The sequence below is a fragment of the Hyaena hyaena genome, unplaced genomic scaffold, assembly GCF_003009895.1.
Source record: "Hyaena hyaena isolate Hyena2069 unplaced genomic scaffold, ASM300989v1 scaffold_236, whole genome shotgun sequence".
NCBI classification, from domain to species: Eukaryota; Metazoa; Chordata; class Mammalia; order Carnivora; family Hyaenidae; genus Hyaena; species Hyaena hyaena.
In genome coordinates this window covers 2029229-2048076 of record NW_024080868.1, presented here as the reverse complement: position 1 = coordinate 2048076, position 18848 = coordinate 2029229, and the positions used below count along the sequence as shown (strand labels likewise).

The 18848-nt window shown below is 40.9% G+C and overlaps 1 protein-coding gene across 1 annotated transcript in view; it reads left to right on the top strand.

Annotated features, from left to right (window-relative positions):
• The window catches only part of C6 (complement C6), a 56870-nt gene that overhangs the window by 27442 nt on the left and 10580 nt on the right, over positions 1 to 18848 (top strand). The window contains exons 8-14 of the mRNA XM_039244262.1: positions 2097 to 2219; positions 8504 to 8670; positions 10084 to 10309; positions 11417 to 11588; positions 11787 to 11898; positions 13851 to 13983; positions 14929 to 15117. Of these exons, the coding sequence (XP_039100193.1) occupies positions 2097 to 2219; positions 8504 to 8670; positions 10084 to 10309; positions 11417 to 11588; positions 11787 to 11898; positions 13851 to 13983; positions 14929 to 15117 (1122 nt within the window). The remainder of the gene's footprint in view (positions 1 to 2096; positions 2220 to 8503; positions 8671 to 10083; positions 10310 to 11416; positions 11589 to 11786; positions 11899 to 13850; positions 13984 to 14928; positions 15118 to 18848) is intronic.

Below are 18848 nucleotides of genomic sequence, written 5' to 3'. Positions count from 1 at the left end.
CAATTACTGGCTCCACCATGTACCCGTATGACATTTTCGACTAACACTGTTGACCTTTGCCCAGAAGAGCTGAAGACATTTCAGAAATACTTGTCCCTATGCTACCTCAGAGGGACACTTGGGTTTGAGAGGTCAAGTGCTACAGCATCCAGCAATTGGATAGAGGTCAGGCACCAAGCTACAGGTCATAGCGAGGAAGCAAAGCTTATACAGAAATTCACTGATAAAGCCTTCATATTCTAATCACTGCATGACCAACAAATGCCATGGCTCATAAGAAGGATTCACCATTCAAATCTTCAAAGATTGTCCGTTAGCCCTCAGAAAATGAAATTAACTAAGTTGATAGTTAATTATGTTATAGTTAATGAATTGGACACATAAAATTCAAGTGTCATTTATAAACAATAAAAACGTAATGAAAAAATTCAAAAAGGATAGGAGCTACGCAGCCTAGATGCCTTAAATTCCTCACTTGGCCTAAGCATCTGACTGATCTACCTGTTAGAACAATACTACCGGGAGAAAAGGACTCAGCCTGACCAAAAGAGAAAAACAGACTTGTTTGTTTGTTTGTTTGTTTGTTTTTGTTAGAGTTAAAGATGCAAGGTCAACATCAGGACTTCCGACTAAGAATTTTTCTCTGCCAATTTACAATGCATCTCTTCAAATGTGTCAAACTATTGAAAAAAACTATGAAGTCAGCAGACCCCGACGCTTTCTATTTGACCTCATTTCTCAGTCATCTGTGCCTTTAGGATTCAATTTCAGCATCACACCTGAACTGTGCCTCAAGCTCTAAAAACATTCCTCTGCCGATTATAATCTACAACCTTGACCATCAGTATTTGATGAACTACCTTGCTTTAAGGTGCTTAAGAGCTGATCCTAACAGTTGTATCTCTTGTGTGTTCATATTCTGCGAGGCAATTTTTAACTAAATATCAAAAAAACTGAATTCATGTGTCAGCTATACTTCAGTTGAAATAAATTACACTAAAAACAAAACCCAAAATCTGGATTCTAATTGTGGTACTTCAGGTAGCAGGTCAGGAGGCTTAGGAGGCTCTTAAGAAAGAGGAAACACTGATTCTCTTCACATTAGCCCAGATGGGCAGCACCAGTTCAGTCTACAAATAGCCAGACCTGTTCCCTTGCACTGTGTCCCACTTAATCCCTGACACAGCATAGACTTTGAAGCCATTGAGAACACAGGCAAGGACTGTGGTGGGAAAGAGGGACTCAGATGCCAAATCTTCAACAAATGATGCTTGCAAGTTTGGTAAAAGACAAGAACAAAGAGGACTAAAGGCATGAGAACTGACCAGCCTGAGCCCCCAAGCATCAGGTTTTGCCAAGACTTTGAAATCTGCACAGTCATCCTATGGCGGCACTGAGAAGCTAGGAAGGTATCGACCCCCACTCCCCGGGGGCTGGGAATGAGACAGCATCCACCTCCCTCAGGGACAACAGAAGAAACATTGAGTACAGGCTGGAATGATGATGACGAGAGACAGAGTAGTCAGTGAGGACACTGAGAAGAATCCATAGGTCAGGAAGTCAAAGTCTCTGAAGACAAACAAAAGGGTTTTGGAGGTACACGTGGCGTGAGCAGCCGACTCGGGGAGACAAGCATGAGAATGAGTGTTCGGGAAAGGAGAGGTGACAAAAAAGATTTCCATCTTAAGCGATACTGGGGCAAAAAAGTGAGGTGGACTCAGGCCTCACAGAAACAGCTGTGGCCCAGAAAGAAGGCCTGACTGGGGCACCACACACAACATGTGCTCATCTTTGTCCTGCAGGACTATACAGTGGCTGTGGCCACTGGGACAGGCAGCCTTCAAGGCTCATTGTGTGTAGGCACCAGGGAAAGGCCGACATGACCCCATGGGATGGGCCACACCCACGTTATATGTGCTTCTTAGGGCCAGAGACAGCAGGGGCTCACAAATCCTGATCTCCGTTCAGGACCTCCCAGGGCCTATAAAGGACTGAATCTGGAGGTGAAGGCTGTGAGTTTTTCGAGCTTATAGAAATTGGAGAAGAATCCTCAGTGGTGCCTTCTCACAATGTTTTGTTTGTACTCCATTTCCTAGGTTTAACAGAGGAAGAAATCCGAAACTGTGTCCGGATTGAAACCAAGAAACGCATCCTTGGTTTTAAGAAAAAAAAAGTGGAACATCGATGCACCGCAAACAAGATGTCAGAGAAATATGAAGGTAAGAGCTCTCTCTCTTAGCGGTTTACTCAGTGTGTCCTGAGGCTGCACTGATTGGAGTGGAGCACTTTGACAGTGCTACTTTTTTAAGTCTATTTATTGAGACGGAGAGAGAGAGATCAACAAGGGAAAGGGAGAGAGAGGAGGAGACTCCCAAACAGGCTCCATGCTGTCAGCGCAGAGTCCAATGTAGGGCTCGATCCCAAGAACTGTGAGATCGTGACCTGAGCTGAAATCAAGGATCAGACGCTTAACCAACTGAAACCCCCAGGTGTCCCTTACCTGTGCAAATATTTTCAACTTTCATTTATTTCATTCATCTACCTCAAAGCTTTCTGTGTGGTAGGGGGAGGTTGCAAATAAAATATCTAGCACTACTTAAGAGGGAAATAGTTAAAAGCTTTCTTGATCCTATACTTAGATTGTTTACTTTAACATTTATTGATTCTTCCCATGGCCCAAACCCAATGTTAGGCATTGTGACGTAAAGATGGGTGTCAACCAACCATTCCTATCAAGGAGCTTACAAAGTAACTTTACATACAAACAACCATTAAAAATACAGAATGATAAGAATCTAAGAGAGGTATGTAAATAAGGCTCCAGAAACCTGAGTGTTGTCTTGAACTTCTCCCTCTTTCTGGCCTCCACATCCAATACATAATCACTCTACATCCTTTTTTTTTTTTTAATGTTTTATTTGTTTCTGAGAGAGAAAGAGACAGCGTGAGCAGGGGAGGATAAGAGAAAGAGGGAGACACAGAATCTGAAGCAGCCTCCAGGCTCCGAGCTAGCTGTCAGCACAGAGCCTGACATGGGGCTCGAACCCACGAATTGTGAGATCATGGCCTGAGCCAAAGTTGGACACCTAACCGACTGAGCCACCCAGGTGCCCCAATTACTCTACATCCTTAGAATTTCTCCCATTCACCCCCATGCACTCATTAGTTGCAACTTGGATTTCCACAGAAGCCTCCTAACTGGTCCTGTTGACTTCCACCAATCTATTCTACACATTTCTTGTGACAAGAAATTTTTCAAAGGCAAATCTTATCATGAAACTCTCATGCCTTAATCATGGTTTCGTATAGCCTTAAAGATAAATTCCAGCCTCTTTCTGTCTCTGCCTAACTGAACTAGATAGTCTCCTAAATAAGTCATGCTCTCTCTTGTGCCTTGCTGTTATTTAGAACTCCTTCCTCTGTGTAAAGTTCTCTTGTTCTCCGACTTGGCCTGGCTGATTGCTACTCATTCTGCTAAGAACAAAGGGAAGCAACAATCATAGAAACTCCCAATATATGAAGCTTATATTCTCTGGGGGAGACAGACAAGGAACAAATGAAAATAAAATATTTACTATAATAATAAATAGGTTGTTTTGAATAGCAGAGTATAGAGATGGTCTACACGTACATGCCCATGGTAAGCATGAGCAAAATGAGAATGGTTGGTTTGACAACTAGGCGATCATATTATAGCAAAAAAATAAATAAAAGGAAGGAAAAGGAGAGCATGCAAAACAGACAAATAACCTAACAACATAAACCAAAGAATGGATATAGAGTCTGAACCAATTTTTCATGCAACAAAATAATTTAATAAGAATGTGAATTCAACAAATCAGGTGGTCACAGTCAGAAAGATTGTAAGGATTAATTGAAAAGACAGATCTCAAAGCTAAGGTACGAAGACAAACACTGAGAAATATTACCATGATAGTTATAAATAAATTAGATACTACAAGGACAAAATATAATTGTCTGAAAATAAAATCAGGAAAGTTAATCACATATAGGAAAGATTCAAAATAATCTATAATAGATATAGAGAAAAATGTAGATATTAACAGTTAAGGAAAATCTAATGGAAATGGAAGGACAAATATAATTTAATCAGTGGAATTCATGTTCCTGAAATAGAAATACCAAGAAATTAAACAGAAAAACTGTTTAAAAAATTTTTTTAAACTATAAACATATCCCTGAAATAAAGGAAGAAATTTGTTTTGATTATATGAATCAGAAATACTGTTTAAATATACAACTTCAAGACAAATTCTAATTAATTTACTAATTACCAAGATTTTAAAAATGAATTCTTCAGGTATCTTGGATGAAAGAACAAGTCTCCCACAGAACAACAAAAACAACAAAGAGAAAGCTGGCCTCAGACTTCTCCATAGCTAAATTCAATGCTATGAAACAATAACGTCCACAAATTTCTGAGAGAAAAAATAATTTTATATATAAAGGTAACAGGAAGATATCTCAAAACACGAGAATTCTAAGAATACACATTCTTGAGTACTTGCTAAAAAAAACAAAAACTACTTAATTTTAAAATCCATCCAACAAGAGATGAGAAAATGTCAAAGATGGACCCACAGTTTTCAGCTTGTAGGAATAAGGAAAGGACGCTGCAAAATCAGAGACTATTCCAATGGGCTCCAAACTAGTTTATCAACTATCCATCGCTATCCAGGTGACACATTGCTAATACACCTGAATTGTGTCAACTCCCCAACTCAAAATCAAACGTTTCTAGAGAATGTAGTCATTGGTAAACCTAGAGAATGAAGTCCAGTCTCTGGCTTTACATCCAGATCCTCTGTTTTGTTGCTTTCCACCTACCTGAGCCTTCAACTTGAAGTCAAGTGGATGTCCATAGGCACTACCTCCAGAACATGGCAAATGTGCCCCTCATTCCAGATCTTTGCCCCCGTGCTGGGAGCACATTGCCCCCTACCATGTCTTAGCTTTGCCTCAAAGTCCTTTAACATCCCCCCCCCCCCCCCCATTGCCTAAGATCACAGAATTCTTACACTTCCCTGAAAACAGGAATCATTCTTTGCTGGACCACTCAGTGACACTTAGCAAAACTGTTTTACTGGTCTTTTTGTTTACCTTTCTTTCCCTTTCCTACCCTCCCTTCTTACCTCCTTTCCTTCCTTCTCTCCTTCCTTCCATTTCCCCTTTTCTTCTTTCCTGTTTTTATTTCTCTATAGTTGTACTAGTATTTATATGTACCTATTTTGTCTCCTCGTAGAGAGTCTAAGTCCTTCAAATACAAAAGTCATATTTTGCATTTCTCTCAGTCTTTAGTACCTGGCATATAGAAGATTCTCCACAAATGTGTGTGGATTGTGAGGACAATTTGCTTAAAATCAAAGCACATTTGAGAGTAAAGCACACACAGTGCCTGGGTGGCTCAGACATTAAGCATCTGACTTCACCTTAGGTCATGATCTCATGGTTCGTGAGCTCAAGCCCCACTTTGGGTAAACACAAGCCCTGCTTTGGGTGAGCCCCACTTCTCTCCCATTTTGCCCCTTCTGGGATCCTGTCTCTCTCTCTCACTCTCTCTCTCTCTCTCTCTCTCTCCCTCTGATCCTCACTCACTTGTGCCCTCTCTCTCTCAAGAAAAAAAGAAGAAGAAGAAGAAGAAGGGTAAAGCACACACAAAAACATAATTTGTCTATTTCTAATCCTGAGCTCATCGGATTAAATCACGGGACTCCAAACTTTTTAAATCTGTAATGATCTCATTAATTTTTGTTATTATATATTCCTAATATACTTACTAAAAAAATACTAACAAATTTTATATATTCTTCTAAAAATATAGTATGTATACAAAATATATATAAATGTAGAAAAGATAAAATGTTAAAAGATAGCCTCTATGAAATAAACAGAATGTATTTCATTGTCTCGCTCATATTATAATGATGAAAGAATATTTCATAAAAACTCCTTGAAATTTTTTGTGTGTTTTGGGCAGTTTTGGTGTCAATCTCATGTTGTGGCTTATGAGAAGCTTGTATAAGAAATATCTGTTCTTCCATGGGGCGCCTGGGTGGCTTAGTTGGTTAAGCATCCGACTTCAGCTCAGGTCATGATCTCACGGTTCATGAGTCTGAGTCTTACATAGGGCTCTGTGCTGACAGCTCAGAGCCTGGAACCTGCTTCAGATTCTGTGTCTCCCTCTCTCTCTGCCTCTCCCCCACTCATGCTCTGTCTCCCTCTATCTCTCAAAAATAATAAATGTTAAAATTTTAAAAAGAAAGAAATATCTGTTCTTCCTTTTACTAGTTGTTTTGTTTATGTTTGCAAGATTAGTATCATCTTCAATCTGCATTTTCTTCCTGGAATCTTTAAAAAATTTTTTTAATGTTCATTTATTTTTTGAAGGAGAGAGAGACATAGTTTGAGCAGGGGAGGGACAGAGAGAGACAAGGAGACACAGAATCCGAGGCAGGCTCCAGGCTCTGAGCTGTCAGCACACAGCCCAACACGGTGCTCAGACTCACAAACCACAGATCATGACCTGAGCCAAAGTCAGAGACTTAAACCAATTGAGTCACCCAGGTGCCCCTCTTCCTGAAATCTTTTTAAACCACTGTTCACTTGTAAGAGTTAGTTCTGTTCAAACTAGCTAATGGAGTAATAAACAGACTTAATGCTTCCTCCTTCAGGATCCTATGGTTATCATATTTAACACTTACTAGTGTCAATCCATTCATAAAATACACAGTATCAGTCCATGTGAACTGGCTTGTCAGAGCTACTGTCAACCCGTATATGATAAAATGGCAGATACTATTTTCTCTCTATTTTTATGTGAAAAATAAATACAAAAACCTCTAAACTGTTCTTCTTATACCCCTGTGTTATCTTATGCAAACTTTGAGAAGGATCATATTACTTTCTTCACAGAGACAGTATTTCACCCATTGTTCTGATCATTCTAGTCTCTTTTTTTTAAGCTTATTTATTTATTTTGAGAAAGACAGAGACAGTGCAAATGGGGGAGGGGCAGAGAGAATCTCAAGCAGGCTCTGTACTGCCAGCACAGAGCCTAACATGGGGGTTGAAACTAAGAAGCCAAAAGATCATGACCTGAGCTGAAATCAAGAGTCAGATGCTTAACTGATTGCAGCACCCAGACACCCTTAGAATTTCTTTTTATATATATATATATATATTTTAAATTTATTTCTAGGAGAGAGAGAGAGACAGCGTGAGCAGGGGAGGGTCAGAGAGAGAGGGAGTGACAGACTCTGAAACAGGCTCCAGGCTCTGAGCTGGCAGTCAGCACAGAGCCCGACGCGGGGCTCGAACTCACGAACCACTAGATCATGACCTAAGCGAAAGTTGGGCGCTTAACCGACTAAGCCACCCAGGCGCCCCCACCCTTAGAAGTTCTAAACAGTGGAAGCATAGCTAATCCTTACTGGTACTTCACAATAAACAGCAAATTAATGCCATTAACTCTCACCCATATCACTCGCCTCCTTTTCATTTGCTTTTATTTCTCCCTACTATTTCCTATTCCTCAGTTCCTACCCTTATTAAAGACCCCATTAGTTCACAGAAATTGTGTTTGAAAATTTGTGTAAAAGATCTGTGTTGTTTACATTAAATCTCATTGCTTCTAAAGGAACACCGGGCCAACTCCTAATCTGAGGTTTAACTTTTTCTTTCTCTGGTTAGTTACGCTTTTGCACCTGTCTCTAAGCTTAAAAGCATTCTATCAGCTTTTCCTGTAATTGGAAGTCTCCAGCATGGCAGTCAACTGATGGGATATCAGAAACCATGTGATTTATGTTATTCTGAAGGGCCAAGACGTATGCAAATATAAGTCAAAAGTGGGAGGTTCAGCATCAAAGAGCAGGGAGCAGAGTAGTCCGGACCTGGGCAGGTTAATATCTCAGCTTCCCACCCCCTTGCCAGTTCCAGCAACTCTACATGCGTTCCAGGCTAAAATGCTTCTAGCTTCAAAGTCAGTGTTTCTAATAATATCTACTTCTCCACATTGTTGTGAGAATTACTCAAGACAATATGTGCAAAGTTCCTACAATATACAAGCTGCTTCATAAATGGTAACTGGTAACATTGTTATCATTTCTATTATTGAGCTCCCTGTAGGGCAGAGGAGTGTTCTCTTGCTTTTTACTAGCTTGTTTTTTTAAGTTTATTTATTTACTTAGGGAAAGAGGGAGAGAGAGTGCGAGCAGGGAAGGGCAGAAAGGGAAAGAGAGAATCCCAAGGAGACTCTGCCTGGAGACTGACGGAGGGCTCAAACTCACAAACGTGACACCATGACCTTAGCCAAAACCAAGAGTTGAACACTTAACTGACTGAGCCACCCACGTGCCCTTTCACTAGCTTATTTAATGGAGCTGCATGACTACCATCTATTTCTGCTCCTGTGCAAATAGGCTTTTCTTTAAAGTTTGAATCTGCAGTAGAATTAAGTGAATAATTTTCTCAAAACACCTTGCAGGCTCGGTTTTGCAGGGAACAGAGAAATCCATCTCTCTGATTCGAGGTGGGAGAAGTGAGTACGCAGCCAAGTTGGTGTGGGAAAGAGGGAACTCTAGTCCTGATGAGAAGGTATTTGCTGAGTGGTTAGAATCCGTGAAGGAAAATCCCTCTGTGATTGACTTTGAGGTAAGAGTAAAAAATATCATGGGTAAGAAAACTGAAGTAGCTCTCTAGCAGTCCAAATCATACACCACACAATTCCTTTTCCATTTTCCTCTCAGATGATAGAGGAAACATCTTTCTTTAGTATATGTGCTCAATGTACTTTTTTAAAAATGTTAGATTACACATTGATTGTTTTTGCTTTTGAAATAAGCATTCTCTGGTACAGTATTTAGAATTCCCAGCATATATAAAATACCAGGAAGAGGAATTTAGTGAATACAACTGTTCAAACTTGCCTTAAGTATACACGTATACTCCCCATGTGTACAATAAATATGATTCGTATACTTTATTGCATCTTTTTATTCAGTGAGCACTCCTAAATCTTCATTTATCGCTCTGTGGGATAAATGGGATCTTAGATCCACTTGGCTTTCTGTTTCTGGCACCATGGATTACAATGACCTGTCCTATATTTGTTGTGATTACATGAAAAGTTGACTTTTATTATTTAGAGAATACTTCGCCCACGTATCAGTCATATGCGATTTTGAACCAGTTTTGACTAAAACATAAGCACACTTTTTAAAGCCCTCAAAGAAGCTGTTCTGCTTATTGCATTTAAATGAAGATAAAGGAATTCAATCATTACGAAAATAAAATAATTTACCTGCAACAGGAAGATATTTGAGCGCTGCAGGCTATGGTGGGAAAGTGAGATCTGGCCAGGCAGCTGCGAGTCATACACTATACAAGATAGTCTTTCCTTTGAGGCTTTAAAATGTTAATAAAATGAGCCCTGATTTTGTGTTACCTCCATTATTTGTTACTGTAATTCTTTCATTCATCCTATGGGCGAGGTAATTTCTCCTGCTCCATATTTTGTCATCTGGTTCCACCAAAAGCCAATCATGTACCTGCAAACAAGAACACAGAAAGCCTCTCCTCACCCTCTCTGAATTTTTCTGCTTGAATCAAACCTAATGAGATTTCAGCAGAGCACTCAGCAGAGCAGTCATGGGCTGCCCGACTCTCAGTCACCTCTCTCAGAACCTTGAGGCACCCAGTTGGTGCTTACTAAGTAATGTGATGTAAGTCCAAGTAAGTGACACTGTCTGGGAGGCTTCCTTCATAATAGGATTCCAGGGAAAGTAAGCCCCAGCGACATCACATGAGGAACAAGAGAAGCCAGCTACTCCTGCAGAGAGCTGCTCTACCCACTATAGAAGGGAAAGAAAAGGAACTCCCCTACCCTCACAGAGAGGGTTTTTCTCCACTGGTTCAACAGGCAGATATGCTATGTTCTACAATAATCCCTTTGAAGTGTCGGATTTTCCAGACCTCTCCTCTCAGGCCATGTGAACTGAGCTGGGGTGGCAACATATGCCAAAGGGATGCGATGGACTGGACCTCCTCTCTACCATCTGCCCTTAGCTTGCCCCCATCACCGACCTGGTGAGAAACATCCCCTGTGCGGTGACCAGAAGGAACAACCTCAGGAAAGCTTTTCGAGAATACGCGGCCAAGTTTGACCCTTGCCGGTGTGCTCCGTGCCCTAATAACGGCCGCCCCACACTCTCAGGGACGGAGTGTCTGTGTGTGTGCCAGAGCGGCACGTACGGAGAGAACTGTGAGAGACGCTCCCCGGATTATAAATCCAGTGAGTATCGGACACCGTGGGGGCGGGAGGGAAGGTAGGCCTCTTTTCTCCTCCAAAAGGTATTCTAGTTTGGTCAGATAAGACAAAATGTCCATTAGCAGCTTCCACCTTATCCAAACTCACAAGGAAGATAAGTTTGTAAAAAGACTCTAAGGTCAAAGAGCCCTGGTGTGAGCGATTCTTGGCTGTAACCTCCCAGCTATACAACCTTGGAAAAGTCCCCTAACCCCTCTATGCCCCAATCCCTTCATCCATAAAATGGGGGCAATGCCAGCATGTACCTGAAGATTTTATACATATACGTATATTTACATGTATATATTTATATTTATATATTTTGCAGCACAGTGCCTATAATATAAAATATAATAATAAACCATACTATAAAATAAAATGTGTAATACTGTTGTTATAACAGTAGAACGCTATAATGTAGAATGACAATGGCTTCGTAATAAGAGATAAATTAAGCCAACAACCAAAGTTTTCATACAGAACTAACAGTGTTCATGGCTCTCTAATTCTCCTTAGCAAGGGGATGTTGAAAATATATTCTGTGACCTTTAAAAAAGTAACGTGATGGGGCGCCTGGGTGGCTCAGTCGGTTAAGCGTCCGACTTCGGCTCAGGTCACGATCTGACGGTTCGTGGGTTCGAGCCCCACACCAGGCTCTGTGCTGTCAGAGCCTGGAGCCTGTTTCCGATTCTGTGTCTCCCTCTCTCTCTGCTCCTCCCCAGCTCGTGCTCTGTCTCAAAAATAAACGTTAAAAATTAAAAAAAAAAAAAAGTACTGTGATATATATTCTATTCAGAAGAAGTTCATATGTATTCATATCCACATGCATATACATATGTGTGTGATACGGTGCTGATAGTTGAAAATGATTCATAATTGTTGCCATTTCATTCAGGCTGTGGGAACAGGAAAGGGAAATCAGGCAAGGTGTCAGGCCCTCTCCTAGGTAATTTCCTTTCATCCTCATGGGAACCCTGTGATATTCCTCAAAGAATCACACAGCTAAAAAGTGAGGAGACAGAGCTGGCCTGGCTTCACAGCGGGGTTCTGTCAGCCTCACCAGGGTGGATGGGTGGGCTTGCTGTGTTCCAGACGCGGTGGACGGAAACTGGAGCTGCTGGTCTCCCTGGAGCACGTGTGATACTACTTATAAGAGATCGAGAACCCGGCAATGCAACAACCCTGCCCCCCAGCAAGGAGGGAAACCCTGTGAGGGGGAAAAGCGGCAAGACGAACACTGCACATTTTCCATCATGGAGAACACGTAAGGGTGGGCCCCGGGGAAGGCTTGCTTTCCTACTGCTGAGTAAAGAAAGCAGCAGAGTTTCACCTATTCCAACACAGTGTATTAGCGATGTATTCGTGGATCTGGTGTACCCATTTCTTGCTAATGTCTACTCTCTTTTTAAATATGCGTATACATTCACATATTCATGCACACATACTTATTTTTCTCTTTTAGTGGACAGCCATGTGTCAGTGACAATGAAGCAGTGAAAGAAGTAGACCTCCCTGAGACAGAATCAGATTCTGGGTGTCCTCAGCCTGTTCCTCCAGAAAATGGATTCATCCGGGTAAGCATCCTGACCTCCATTTCAAGTTTGAAGTTCAAAAAATAGAACTTAAGGGGCTCCTGGGTGGCTCAGTTGGTTATGCATCTGACTCTTGATTTCAGCACAGGTCGTGATCTCATGGTTCAGGAGTTCGAGCCTTGCATTGGGCTCTCCACCCTCGGGGCAGAGCCCTTTTTGGATCCTCTGTCGCCCTCTCTCTTTCTTTCTGCCCCTCTTCGACTTGCACTCTCCCTCACTCTCTCAAAAACAAATCATTTTTTAAAATTCCAAAAAATACAATTTAAAAAGTATGTGTTTTCCTTTATTTAAGGTTATTGTTCTCTTAGCTTAATCACCTTCTGTCGACTTAAAAATGAATACTTAAAAAAACACTCTATCACTCCTCTGTCTTGAATTCCCTGGAGAGGTCTTCATACCTGGTTGTTAGACAAAAGGACAGCAGGTTCCTTGGCACTACTAATTCCTAAACTAAAGTCCCCTTATGTAATGGAGAGTGGAACTTGGTCACAGTATAGGTTTGGATGACTTGTAAGGATCTACAACTAAGATCTGATTGTTTATTTATGAGTCTGAGCAAACTAATCCCCTACCTAAGACGTGCAAAGAGACAAACTAGTCACAGGAGATGTCATAGTCTATAATGCCTTAGGTTAGAAACCTGTAGAATTCTTAAGCAGTCAGTACAATTTTAATGCCTTTTAATTTTATCTTTATTCATTGAGCCACAATGTTTGTATGATTAAAAATAACTAAATATATTTTTCAGATAGGTTTGTGGCTTTAGGGATAAATTAGAGACATGTAATATTTAAAATTGATCACAGGAGGCATGTTCCCTAATTAATTTTGACTTTTTAAAAAGATTGTTTTAGCTTTCTTCAACTCAGTGAAGCCTTTAAATTAATCTTTTTCCAACTATATTATATTTATATTCAAAGATCAATAACCCTCAATTCTCCAATGCCAGCAAATAAATATCCATGGAGAATACTCTGAGCTAATGTACCTTTTGTGTTCATTTGTCTTCTGCTTAAAGATTTTAAGTGGAGGAAATATTTTGGAGTGAGGTAATGTCAATTAGTCTTTAGAAAAGAGATTCTCAAACTCTAAAGTGCACTAGAGGGCTTGTTAAAACACAGATTGCTGGGTCTCGCGCCTAGAGTTTCTGATTCAGTAGATCTTGGGCAGGGCCCAAAACTGCTGTATCTAACGAGTTCCAAAAAAAATACTGATGCTGCTAGTTCCAGAACCACACTTTGAGAATGAATCTTTTAAACAGGAGTCAGCAAACTAAGGCCCACAGCCCCAATTTGGCCAGCCCTTTATTTTCTTTTCTGTTCTCTTTTCTTTTTTTTTTTTTTAACAAAGTTTCATTGGAATACAACCACACTTGTTTATTGCATATTGTCTATAGTGGCAACAGTGTCAGAGGTGAGTAGTTGTAACAAACAAACCAGCCTGCAATTGACTTTGGAGTCCCTTTATAGAGAAAATTTTCTATTCCCTGGCCTAGAACATAATCCTCAAAATTACATTTGTCAGATCCAGATACCCACATAATTTTTGATTTATTTTTTCTAGCTGCTTACAAAAACTGTTAAAATGATCAACATTCTAATTTTAAAAGCACACAAAAGGTTTAAATAGTGATTTATTTTTCTAATGATTCTTTTTATAAAAGTAGATTATATGTTTCTATTCCAGGAATAAATTCACCTTTTTTCTATTTTGCTCTTTATTAAAGATCTCATCTCTATAGTTTTTACTCAAAAGTAATACAACGCAAAGAAAAGGAGAAAGCTTTGAGGGATGTTTAGAAGCAGAAATTGAGAGGTCTCTGTCCCTGAGCAGATACAGGAGTGAAGGAATAGGAAGAATCCAGGAGGACCCTGAGGTGTTGAGAGGTACCGTTCCTGGCATTGATAGCATGTTGGTTTTTATTTTAATTCTAGAATGAAAAGAAACTGTATGCAGTTGGGGAAGAAGTTGAAATTTCGTGCCTTTCTGGGTTCAGAACTGTCGGATACCAGTACTTCAGATGCTTACCGGACAGGACCTGGAGGCAGGGAGATGTGGAATGCCATCGTGAGCCCTGGCCAAACTTCTTGCATGACTGCCCTGAAGGATGAATGTGCCCCATATAACTAGAGCAGAGTCACACCCTGAGATCAGTACATCATACTATTTTTTTAGTAACGTGGTGAAAAGGTTTAGTGAAGCAGAAAATAGGATTCATCTGCTAAAATTCCATTTCAAAATATCTTCATATTTCAGTTCTCATGCCCCTGCATATTAGCCTCATAGACTCAGGACTACAAAGCATGTACTTGCAAAGAAATCCAGGAAGTCCTCTAACTACATCTAACCACAGACATCTGCCTTGCCTAATGGACAAATTAATGCAAATTGATGAGTCCCAGGAAGAGGATACTTCTGTTCTTTGTGTAGCAGAAATGGGATTTTATGTGAAATGCAGTTTTCTCTTTGGAGCACATCCACATCCTTTACGGAGGCAGAGGGGAGGAGCTTTTAAGCTCCACACATGCCCATTTGTAGGCTACAGTAAAGTCAAAACAAAATTCAAAGAAGGCTCAAATAGGGACGCTATCGAGTTGTTAGGGAACCCCACCAAGCAGAGCTGAGACCAGTACCTGCCTCTGTGCCATCCCCACTGTGGTGACTTGCTCTCAGGAGAACCTGCTAGGGCGAAGAGGGGCAGAAAGAAGTATTTTTTGAAAGGAAAAAATCCCAATAATGTAATGAGAGTTGGAAGTTTCTGGAGCCACTTCCTGGCAAGTGTACCTCAGATAATGGAACTAAATGGGAGTGTCTCAGTGCAGGAGTCTCTCAGGGGAAGCTTGGGTCCTCTACCCGCCCACCCTACCCCTAGTTTTCTACTCAAAACATGGCACCAAAGCAGCACCAATGCGGTACATCCCATTAAAACTGCTTCTTGGTTGCATAAATCTGCTTACATTTGTTTCGTATTCTGCCCCCCTAAGCACATCTGAAATGTTTCTCTGCCTGCAGGGACACAGTGCCTCAAGCCAGTGGTGCAGGAAGTTCTGACCATCTCACCGTTTCAGAGATTATATAGAATTGGTGAATCCATTGAGCTAACCTGCCCCAAAGGCTTTGTTGTTGCTGGGCCATCACAGTACACATGCAGTGGGGATTCCTGGACACCACCCATTTCAAGCTCAATCACCTGTGAAAAAGGTGAGTGGCACTCAGGATTCTAGGGTCTGCTGAGATGGTGCCCCCCCCAAAACTGGTAGTATAGGGTCCACACTGGTGCTATTTCTTGAGGGTGTTTGGGGAGGAGAAAGCAGAATTTTCCACTGACAGGCTAGGTTTTATATTTCAACCTGTGTCATGATGAGATCAGGCAGCAAAGAAGTTATTGGTCAAGTAGATATCTTCACATTTTAGAAAGCAAGGTCAATTTTCTTTTCTAATACAGTCCTTCAATATTTTGAGGGAGTGCAAGCTCTGTCATCTAACAAAATCGGAGTTAATGGTAAACTGAATATTTGGTTAAAGTAGAGAGCCATAAAAAAGTAGTGCACGCTACTTTTTAATTACCTAAGCATTTTATTTTAACTTAAAACACAGAAATGCACTATTATCCACCCATTTTCTGACATAGGACCAAGCTCTTTCTTTTTTTTTCTTTTTTTTTTCATGTTTATTCATTCTTGAGAGAAAGAGACCGAGTGCGAGAGGGAGGGGGAGGATGGACAGAGAGAGAGGGAGATACAGAATGTGAAGTAGCCCCAGGCTCTGAGCTGTCCGCACAGAGCTCAACCTACGTGGATGTCAGACTCAGAAACCGTGATCATGACCTGAGCTGAAGTCGGAAGCTCAACTGACGAGCCACCCAGGCGCCCCCTCCCCACCCCAAACTCTTATTTTCTAAAGTCTTCTGATTTGAGTTGCAAGACTTCTTCCTCAAATAAAGCAAATACATGAGTCATCACCTATGTTATCCGATTATCAGTTCCTCTAAAACAATGTTTAACTCCAAGTGGGGCACTTCTTTAAAGAAACACCTCTGGTTAGGTTCCATCCCCTACTTCTGATGTCACTGAGCTGGGGAGGATCTAGTATTTGGTGTTCGTTTAAAATCTCTTCTAGCTAACCCAACGCATGCAAGTTGAGAACTGTTGTTTTGAAGAGAGGTAAAATGCTAAAGTCAGTTTTGAAACAAATTGACTAGAGAATGGTTTTAAATTTATATAAATTTCATATATGAAATATACATATTTCATAATCATTTACAGTAGTCTCATCCCCAGTTAACTCAAAGCAAAATCTTTACAAATCACTTTTAATTGTTCAAAATTCTCAACTTTTTGTTTTAAAAAAGTTTATTTTATGACTTGATATAGTTAATCAACTTACACAATTACAATAACAACTGGCCCAAATGGATTTGGAAACAAACAACACTGAGAAGCCTGTGGCTGCAGAAGTGTGAGGCTATGGAAGAGAGTGTTACCTAAAGAGATTGCAAGAGGCCCTAGATCTCTCGGTCTCTGGGCGAGAAAGAATCCAAGGACAGAACAGACACCACAGATGAGCATGCAAGCAGGAAAGCTTATTAAAGCAAAAGGATATTTTAGAAGAAGACCCGGCAGGCTCCAGGGAGTGACTGCCCTGAATTTTTTCTGTTTACGAGCTTTTACTGTATTTTGAGTAACTAGGGGAGGAATATTCATTGAGGTAAGCAGCCTACTTTTTCCAGGAATCCAGGTACCACACCTTTCCTTTCCTTATTTGCATGGCTCACAACTGTTACCGTAATTTTAGGGGCGGGGACTTTCAGGATGGCAATGCAAATGATATTATAATGAGGGAAATGTCTTCCCAGGATAGTCTCTCCTAGCTGTTGGGGGAGGGGGGTTCTTCTACTGCAACAGGTGGCCTCACCCCCTTATAACACCTAAGGGGGGCCTCTCTGCGTTGCCCCTCCTCATTGCTATCTAACTGCCTACTCTAACAAGAGGAGCCCATAAACCTGGAAGCCAGGCAACTACCGTGGAGACACTGGGGAACTTGGCCTGGCAAGTCAGTTATTTGGAAGACAGTTAAGGGCGTCTACTAATTCATATCCTCCAAATTTTTCAATTGTCCAAATAATGTCTCATTTTTATTCAGAGGATCCTTGAAGATATATGTGAGATCAACTATGATTAGACCGATTTTGCTTACATAAAAGCAGAAGGGAGAGAGAGACTAAATTAAACCCTTGGTCAGGTAGTTTGAGTCAACAGGAATTGAGCAACAGCTGAACTCCTTCCCCAAGCTCTTTGCTGTGTCGCCTTCTTTATCCTCATCTAGGGTATTATAATGCATGAAGAAAAGGGGAAAAGTTAACTTATTAAATAACCTTACAACTATTGATAAAGAAATATCACTGAGGGGCACCTAAGGGGCTCAGTCGGTTGACCATCTGACTGATTTCTGCTCAGTTCATGGTCTCACAGTTGTGATATCAAGCCCCACTTCGGCCTCCACACTCACAGCATAGGTTCTACTTGGGATGCTCTCTCTCTCTCTCTCTCTCTCAATCTCTCTCTGCCCCTCCCTTGCTCAGTCTCTCTCTCTCTTTCTCCCAAAATAAGTAAGTAAATTTTAAAAAAAGAGGGAGATCATGGAAATTTGTGAGAACTTGAGATTGATATTGTGGCTTGATTTTACTTGACTCCTGATCATATATATCAGAGGGAACCACAGGCTTCCGAAGGTTAAGATCCTCTGGGTATCTTAGGTAGCATCTTCTCTACACAAACAACAGCACTGTACACACACACACACACACACATGCACGCATGCACGCGCACGCACACCCATGACTCTGTGTTTAGAAAAGAAATTGAGATTATGATCTAATCTGAGAGAGAATGAAATGTTCTACATCTAGCTAAAGTAAATAAATTTCCTATCTCATGTATTTTCTCTCCAACAACATGGGCAAAAAGATCAATGAGGGAAGTCAGAAAGAGGGTGAAACTCATCAATAAAACTGAGCACTCTTTCTTCTCAATGTGTGGAGAGCTGTGAGATTAAGAGGCTTTCAGGCCATCCCCGGTTAGGAAAAGATTTTTAATTCTTTCAATGTGAAAAAGGATTTTGCTTCCTGAGGAAATGACATGTTTTGTGCTTCCATGGTTACTTTTTCTTCTTCTGAAAAACTGACACCTCTGCAAGTTCCCCTTGACCTCAGCACTCCAAAGATCACACACAGTGTTCTCATTTCCACGTTGTTCACAAACTGCCAGGTGGTGTGGGCAGCTTAGAGCCAGTTCTGCCTTCAACCTGACACACTGAGGGAGCAAAGGCTCCCTGCCTGTGATCAATGACAACCTCCAATCAGTAATGACAAATACTTAGAAGTTGATCCTCTTTGGAAACAATGTATAGCTTGGGCTCCTTCCCTGACCTAAGGGTGGCTTTATTTACAAAGGGCAAAGAGGTATCGCTCTACAACAAAGCAAAGGAAAACAACCCCAGATCAATGGAATGCTTAGTATCTGAGGCCTTATCTGCTGCTATAGGTCTCCAAGTTCATGAAAATTAAGGACCAAAGTTTATCAGAGGTTCCTGACAGTGGATGATCACAGAAGTAGAAATAGCAAAGAAGAAAACCTACCAATTTTTAATATCTGTTTTTGCCTTTAACATAAACCTCCTTCCCTTACCAAATCTTCCACCTGGTAGGCTAAAAGGGAACAGTAAGGGACACCTGGGTGGCTTAGTCTGTTAAGCATCCTCCTCTTGATATTGGCTCAATATCAAGGTCGTGATCTCGAGTTAGGATCCATGCTGGACCTGGATCCTGCTTAACATTTTCTCTTCCTCTCTCTCTCTCTCTCTCTCACTGCTCCTACCCTCTCTCTCTCTCAAAATAAATAAACATTACAAAAATAAATAAAAGCTTGGTCTCC